At 41.3% G+C, this 8,337-nt stretch overlaps 1 protein-coding gene across 1 annotated transcript; it reads left to right on the top strand.

Annotated features, from left to right (window-relative positions):
- Nucleotides 1-2,634: 2,634 nt before the first annotated feature.
- Nucleotides 2,635-5,224, top strand: LOC106599739 (forkhead box protein Q1). The gene has a single exon (XM_014191041.3). It carries the CDS (start codon nt 2,860-2,862, stop codon nt 3,679-3,681), a length of 822 nt encoding a protein of 273 aa, XP_014046516.1. The 5' UTR covers nt 2,635-2,859; the 3' UTR covers nt 3,682-5,224.
- The last annotated feature ends 3,113 nt before the right edge of the window (nt 5,225-8,337 follow it).

Here is an 8,337-nt window from a genome sequence, read left to right on the forward strand (position 1 = left end):
GGGGGGTATGGATGTGGGTATGCAGACCCGCAATATGATGAGTTCAGAGTTTTTTTGTGGCCCCCACACCGATCAAAGTTGCCCATCCCTGGTCTAGCTGATGCTGTTTGGGAAAGAAAAACTCAACAACACAACAACATTGGTCTTCTATGGGGGTGCCAATCAAGTTGGTATGAACATGCTTTCAGCTGCACCAAAACAAAGTGCATTAATGTGCGATCATGAGAACACTTGAAAGTATCCCTTTACACTAGAGACTATTTGTTTTTACTTTTTCTTTGTCACCCTGACATCCACTAGTGTGAATGTTCTTCTTCAAGACATAACAACTGAACAAGACTCACCACTAAGAATTCACAATTAGTCCCCCCCTGACCATAATACCTGCCTTGTGATTTCTTCTGTACACTAACCACAGTATGGAAATCCCACACACCTGCATAGGAAAACTGAATGTTCACTATTCATAATGGCATTCGTTATCAGTGGAGCCTTTCACAGTAATATACTGCTGACTTTACAGACAATTCCTTGACTATAGTGTTTTTCTGAGATGTTGCCCGTGGTTGACACCTGAGATAGCGTTCATGTGTTTGATGGAATGCTGTTATCATTCACAGACGTATAGAGAATGCAAAGAGTAAAGAAACTGTGGGAAAATAATAATAATATTTCATTTGTATAGCGCATTTCTCACGCTCAATGTACATAATGTAGAAAACTAAAAAAGTTTTTAAAAAACGCATCAATACTATAAAAAGTACAATACGTTATCACAATACATCAAAACATTACCTTCTAATATAGACTTTTGGCAAATTAAGCAATCATACATTTAGTTGTGTTTTAAATGAGGAAATTGAGGCTTCTTCTTTGACATGTACAGGAAGAGTGTTCCAGAGCTAAAGGGCCATATGTGAGAAGGCCATGTCACCCATGCTGTGCAAGGTTGTGACTGGTATGACCAGACTGTTTGAGTCTGATGATTGTAAGGAGCGTGATTTGGTTCTTTAACAGCCTCCACTCTTCTGGGAAGGATCTCCTCTAGATGTAGGAACATTGCAGCAGGGACTTCCATTCAGCTACAAGAGCATTCGTGAGGTTGGGCCCTGATGTTAGGCGACTAGGCCTGGCTCGCAGTCATTGTTCCAATTCATCCCAAAAGTGTTCGATAGGGTTGAGGTCAGGGCTCTGTGCAGCCCAGTCAAGTTCTTTCACGACAATGTCAACAAAACATTTCTGTATGGACCTCACTTTGTGCACGGGGCCATTGTCATGCTGAAACAGGAAATGGCCTTCCCCAAACTGTTGCCACAAAGTTGGAAGCATAGAATCGTCTAGAATGCCATTGTATGCTGTAGCATGAAGATTTCCCTTCACTGGAACCAAGGGGCCTAGCCCGAACCATGAAAACATTCCCAGACCATTATTCTTCCCCCACCAAACTTTACAGTTGGCACTATGCGTTCAGGCAGGTAGTGTTCTCCTGGCGTCCGCCAAACACCGATTCATCCATCGGACTGCATGATTGTGAAGCGTGATTCAGCTCTCCAGAGAATGCGTTTCCACTTCTCCTGAGTGCAATGGCGGCAAGCTTTACACCACTCCAGCCGACGCTTGGCATTGCGCATGGTGATCTTAGGCCTGTGTGCAGCTGCTCGGCCATGGAAATCAATTTCTTGTGCTGACATTGCTTCCAGAGGCAGTTTGGAACTCGGTAGTGAATGTCGCAACCGAGGACAGATGATTTTTACGCACTTCACGCTTCTGCACTCGGCGGTCCCGTTCGGTGAGCTTGTGTGGCCTACCACTTTGCAGCTGAGTTGTTGTTGCTCCTAGACATTTCCACTTCACAATAACAGCACTTACAGTTAACCGGGGCTGCTCTAGTAGGGCAGAATTTTTACGAACTGACTTGTTTGAAAGGTGGCATCTTATGACAGTGCCCCGTTGAAAGTCACTGAGCTCTTTAGTACGGGCCATTCTACTGCCAATCTTTGTCTATAGAGATTGCATGGCCGTGTGCTCGATGTTATACACCTGTTGAGGTGTGGCTGAAATAGCTGAATCCCCTAATTTGAAGGGGTTTCCAGATACTTTTGGCTATGTAGTGTAATACATTCACTGCATAGCATCTTTATAAAAAATATATATACTTTTTATCAGTGGTGGCTGCTCATTCCAGGTATCTGCAGACATATGATGGCCAAACTGAAACATTTGAAGAATTCATATGCTAATAAAAGATGATAAATCAGGTATAACTCTCCCTAAGGATTGCATCATGCGAGACAGAACAGATGGAAATGAAACGCACGCCACCTGTTGTCTCAGGTGAAGTACTCCAGCGGTGTCTCCCTCCACAGCGAGATCGAGTTCCACAGGTAAGAAATATAGCCTATTCCTACTTGTCTTGTTATACTGAAAAAGGGAGGGTGAAAGGGCTATTCAACGCAATCACCATTGTCAAACAAATATTGAAATAAAAATAGATAATGACTGTTATGATTTATGATGTGTCATAAACACTGAGAGTGCATGATATTCAGTTGTTCCAAAATATCCATGTAATTATCAAGCCCCGCCTCGTTGGGTTGGTCCTGAGGTGAGCCTGTTGCTATAAACAGCCCACCAGACAGACAGAAGGTGAGACGAGCTCTAGTGCTGCCAAAGGTATAAACTTCATCGGGTACTTGTAGGATATTTTGACTGAAAGCGTACTGCGCTTTGACACCTTTACAAACAAGACGAGACTTCCTCTGAGACCTGAGCTCTTCTGGCGACGTGCCTGTTTTTACTTGGGCATCGAATAAACTTTGGATAGAAACTCGCAGTAAAGCAGAAATTATAACAGACAACATGAAACTTGAAGTATTCTGTGGAAACCACCACTATGAGGTTAAATCTGTGGAGCTGTGCAGCGATGCTAAGAACAGCGTCCGCTCTCCTGTCTCTGGTGAGGAGGAGTTGGGTTCGGATGGGGACTGTCTAGCGCACAGCCCGCCACCTGTCACACCCGGTGCAGATGGCAAAGGCAAACCGTACACGCGGAGACCAAAACCTCCGTACTCTTACATCGCACTGATTGCCATGGCTATCCGTGACTCAACGTCTGGTCGTCTGACTCTGGCGGAGATCAATGACTATCTGATGACAAAGTTTCCCTTTTTCCGGGGCAGTTACACCGGTTGGAGGAATTCCGTGCGCCACAACTTGTCACTTAACGACTGTTTTCTGAAGGTCCTCCGGGACCCGTCTAGACCATGGGGAAAGGACAACTACTGGATGCTGAATCCTCACAGCGAGTACACCTTCGCTGACGGAGTGTTCCGACGCAGGAGAAAGCGAATCAACAAAAAGACAGGCAAAGAGCAAGACGTGTCTGACGGTCGTACAGACGAGGACACGCAATTCACCACAACACCCGCACCGCCAGCCAGCAGTGCCAAGTTCTCCAGTTCCTTCGCTATAGACAGTATCCTCAGCAAACCGTTCAAGAGACAGGAGTGGGCAGAGGATTCTCCCACCGTTGGTGCGTTACCGTGGCCCGGTTACACTCAGATGATGCCCCACATTGTGAGAGGACCATCCGTCGCCTTACCGCATCACGCCCATTCGATGTTTCATATTGACTCATACGCTGCGCATGTCCTGGGGGCATATGGTGGTGGATTGTACTGAGATGGATCATCCAAAAGATAGTTTCGCAGCTCTGAAATTGACATAAAAGGGCTCATACATTTACCAGATAATCCCAGCAGTTGCAGCGCTGGCTGACGTTTACCACCCATTCAAAATAGACAGTATTCTTTCGAAATGGACCTGAGTGGTGTGGCAAATAGAATGACAACACTGGGTTGGCATTGGTGTGCTTTGAGAGTAATTGTGAATGAACAAAATGCATTTTATTTCATTGCCTTATATTTGGACAAGGTCACAGAGTATAGTATTTTTTATATCTGGACATTTTTGTATGGATCGACACCCTGTGGGGAGGAGTAGTCTTTATTTCGTTGCTTTGATGTTCTATGGTAATTTCCCTTTAAAACAATAGCATTTTTTTGCTATACAGTGTACATACAGTTCGTGATGTATAGATTATAGGCTATTTATGTTGTTGGTTTGTTGAAAATATTGTTACTGAATTGTCGAATCACTTGACCTTCAAATCATGCTGTTTAGGGTAACTTGGGGTTAAACACTCCCTCCTGTAATTGTCACAGAAACCACTTCATGTCACTAATTTTTTAACACTTTCCCTGGATGCCAGTAGTCTTGCTTAACTAAAAATGTCGTGTCTCATCTCAACTTTTATGTCAAATGATTTTTGTTGGAGTGACTCCAGTGGGGCAAAATGCCCTCAGGGTAATTCAATGCAAGTCAGTGGTATCTATATTAGAATTTTCCAAAGCATATCCAAATCCTCCATAAGTAACTTTATTGAGAGTTAGGAAGTGCGAAAATAAAAAGAGGGGACGTACATTCAAACCGCATCATAGTGAGGATATTAATAGTGAGAAGTGCAGCTTTATTTTTTTTCTATATTCGATGTATTTAATTAAAATAAGATACCTAAACTTTAGCTTTTAAGAGTCAATTACAAAAAAAAATCTAAAGTAAAACGTATATAATGGGTTTTAACACACTAATCTTCAGGGTGCATTTTGCCGGGATAGTGAGTTCAAAATGCCCACTTTATGGCGTTTTAATTAATTCTGCCCACTTATTTCCCTTCAAAATGTGTTTTCCTAAGGATAGCCAATATGCACATATCTAAATATTACCAAAACATTGCTTTTTTTCTGTCAGAACATAGACATTTCCCTTAAGGGGGCGTTTTCCCCTAAGTTACTTAAGCAATTAGGCCCAAGGGGGTGTGGTATATGGCCAATATACCACGGTTAAGGGCTGGTCTTACACACGACGCAATGCGGAGTGCCTGCACACAGCCCTTAGCTGTGGTATGTTGGCCATATACCACAAACCCCCGAGGTGCCTTATTGCTATTATAAACTGGTTACCAATGTGATTAGATCAATAAAAAATATTGTTTTTGTCATACCCATGGCTGTCAGCCAATCAGCATTCAGGGCTCTAACCACCCAGTTTATAATCTACAATATAACATTTTGCATTTTGTGATCAAGTCGAGCAGTTTGTATACGTTTTTTAATTTTGTTTAAACACAATACATATTTTGAATAAAGAGTAACTTTTACATTGACATTGTGATGTGTTTTTATGTTGATATATGTTTTTGCATTGAATTCATAGCGCGTAGAATAGATTGTGAACAAACAAGATGTCTGCGCTACAAGTTGTTTTCAAGACAAACGGCAAAATGCCAATCTATCATCACAAACACTGACAGGTGTATGGTGTAGGCCTGCAGGTGCCTCATCCCTCATTGCATTCCCCAATGTCTACCCGCCTTTTGTAGCCTACTACTTATGCTACTGAATTAAAAATTGCCTTATCAACTTGGTGTAATATCCAACTCATTTCAAAACACTGCATTGTCATTACTACCGAGGTGACATAGGCAGGCCTATTAGGCGCTTCTTATTTCCACGCTGTCACATTGAAATTGATTGGGACATGAGTAAAGCTTCGTTGGCTGAGAGCTGTCAGTCAAAACGTGTATGCCTATCATTGTGAGCTCTCAAACAGTGGATGTGCTGTATGAAGCACATTGATCATGTTGTAAATATCCTTAATATTCAATTTACAGTTTAGGCTAGTATCGTCTCGCCTGGACTATATATGTATTGAATAGTCTAACCAAAACCAAAGGGGAAGAGAAAGGAAGGAAGGGAGGAAGAGGCCAGAGAATGGAAATAAAGAAAGACAGAAGGATAAAAGGTAAGAAGAAGGGACTGAGGTGACGAATACGGTTGCGAAAAGGGAATGGGCCTAACACTAAATATAATCCAATAACATTAGTTTTACGCATTCAAATGTTTCACATACGTAATTCTAGATTTAAGATAACATTGTTACCTAAAGGTCCCTTAGCAGCATACTCTCTGCAACTCTACAAATAGGCTATCACAGTAGGCCAATTCATATTTAGGCCTACTACTGCGTTACAATAATTGTTCATAACTGTCGTTATTGGCAAAATAGCTTGGAATAATAATAATACAGTCATAATGTTGTTAAAGAAATGATGTGTATCATTATTAGTGTGGCACATATCTAATTATAAACTGGTCCCTCTATTGTGGCAGAAATACGGCATTTATTTTTCTGTGTCTGAGAAGCTCCCTGTGAGCGGATACAGACATTCAGTATTTATATTTTCTGTCTGGAGCTACAAATAGCCGTCGCCTCAAATCGAGACACGTGAGCAGGGGAGAGATAATCGCAAAATAGCCTATACAATTGGATTTCAGTCCACATTAACAGCTGAAAAACAACTCTTTTCGATTTTACCAAGACGTTATGACAGGATCTCTCGTTCTGTGTGCAATATGTTCAAAGCCTTCTAAGTATTCTTCTGTGGCCGAGAAAATATAAGTCCTTTAAACCAGCTGTGCGTTCTGAACGCAGCGGGTTTATTAGTTTTTATGTTGCCGGAAATTATGAGGAGATTATGTTCTTTACCTTTGATTTTATAAGGGGAAATGATTTTATCTCGACATACTTGTTTGGTTAAGAGTTTGAGCTTGTCATTTAATTGTTGCATTAAAGTCGTTGGGTTAAAATACTATAGTGTTATTACACATTTAACGGGTACGTGCAATTCCGTAAAACCACGTCTGTAAATATTTTCAATTTCGTCATTAAATGTTTGACTTTATTGTTTTTGTAATTTCACCTATATTTCCTTATAGCAAGTAATAAATTAAATTCAGTTGGGTGAAAATTGTATTTCAGTTAAACTCAAAATCTATATATTTGTCTTCTATACATGTCTCAGTTTTCCTCGATGATTTGTATATAGTTTATCTCCTGAACAGATTTATATTGACATTAAACTTATCCTGATCAAGAATTGGGAGAGGCTAAACATGCAACCAGCTTTCGTTTGACCTTTTGTTTTGACAAACCTTTTCTCCTTACAAGCATTATGCATGCTTATGCACAGCACAATGTCCCCTAGCATATGGGCACCATAGGCATGCATGGTTTCTTCTTCGCAAAACATGGCAGAGAACAATAACAACAGAATAACATCAAAATCATCATCATAAGCTACTATAAAAATGATCAATTGGACCTATTTTTCTAAGACCTCATTTGGATCTGTGTAATTAATTCATCTCTCGAGGGATATGATCCATGGTTCGAGGCGGTAAACTGACACTCGCGCGCCGTGTGTGGTATGCTGGCAGCGCCTGATGGAAAAATCATGTTTCCACTCATGTCAAAGTACTATCCTGAACAGCCCCGAACAAATGAACACGACAACTATGGACTGTTATTTCTCCATGACCTCTGCTAGACAAAACTAGAAGCTCTAAGAAGCTCTGACTGTGCAGCATAATACTGTGATCTGTAGTTCTCTGCTCTCCATTACTTTTTTTTCCATCCTCAAGTACATCATAGGCTTTATACATAATAGGCTGTATATATGAATATATACAATACCAGTCAAAAGTTTGGACACACCTACTCATTCAAGGGCTTTTTGTTATTTGTGCTATTTTCTACATTGTAGAAAATAGTGAACATATCAAAACTATGTAATAAGATATGGAATCATGTAGTAACCCAAAAAATGTTAGATTCTTCAAAGTAGCCACCCTTTGCATTGATGACAGCTTTTCACACTCTTGGCATTCTCTTAACCAGCTTCACATGGAATGCTTTTCCAACAATCTTAAAGGAGTTCCCACATATGCTGAGCACTTCTTGGCTGCTTTTCCTTCACTCTGCAGTCCAACTTATCTCAAACCATTTAAACTGGGTTGAGGTCAGGTGATTGTGGAGATGCAGCACTCCATCACCCTACTTCTTGGTCAAATAGCCCTTACACAGCCTGGAGGTGTGTTGGATCATTGTCCGAATTAAAAACAAATGACAGTCCCACAAAGCGCAAACCAGATGGGATGGCGGATCACTGCAGAATGCTGTTGTAGCCATGCTGGTTAAGTGTGCCTTGAATTCTAAATAAATCACTGACCGAGTCACCTGCAAAGCACCCCCACACCATCACACCTCTCAAATTTGATGGTAGGAACCACATATGCGGAGATCATCCATTCACCTACTCTGCGTCTCACAAAGACATGGCGGTTGGAACCAAAAATCTCAAATTTGGACTCATCAGACCAAAGGACACATTTTCACTGGTCTAATGTCCATTGCTCATGTTTCTTGGCCCAAGCAAGT

Source organism: Salmo salar, chromosome 03, assembly GCF_965601325.2.
Source record: "Salmo salar chromosome 03, fSalSal1, whole genome shotgun sequence".
Lineage (NCBI taxonomy): Eukaryota > Metazoa > Chordata > Actinopteri > Salmoniformes > Salmonidae > Salmo > Salmo salar.

Bases quoted from the DNA above. Each gene is read 5' to 3' on its own strand.
- LOC106599739 (XM_014191041.3), top strand. From the start codon at position 2,860: ATGAAACTTGAAGTATTCTGTGGAAACCACCACTATGAGGTTAAATCT.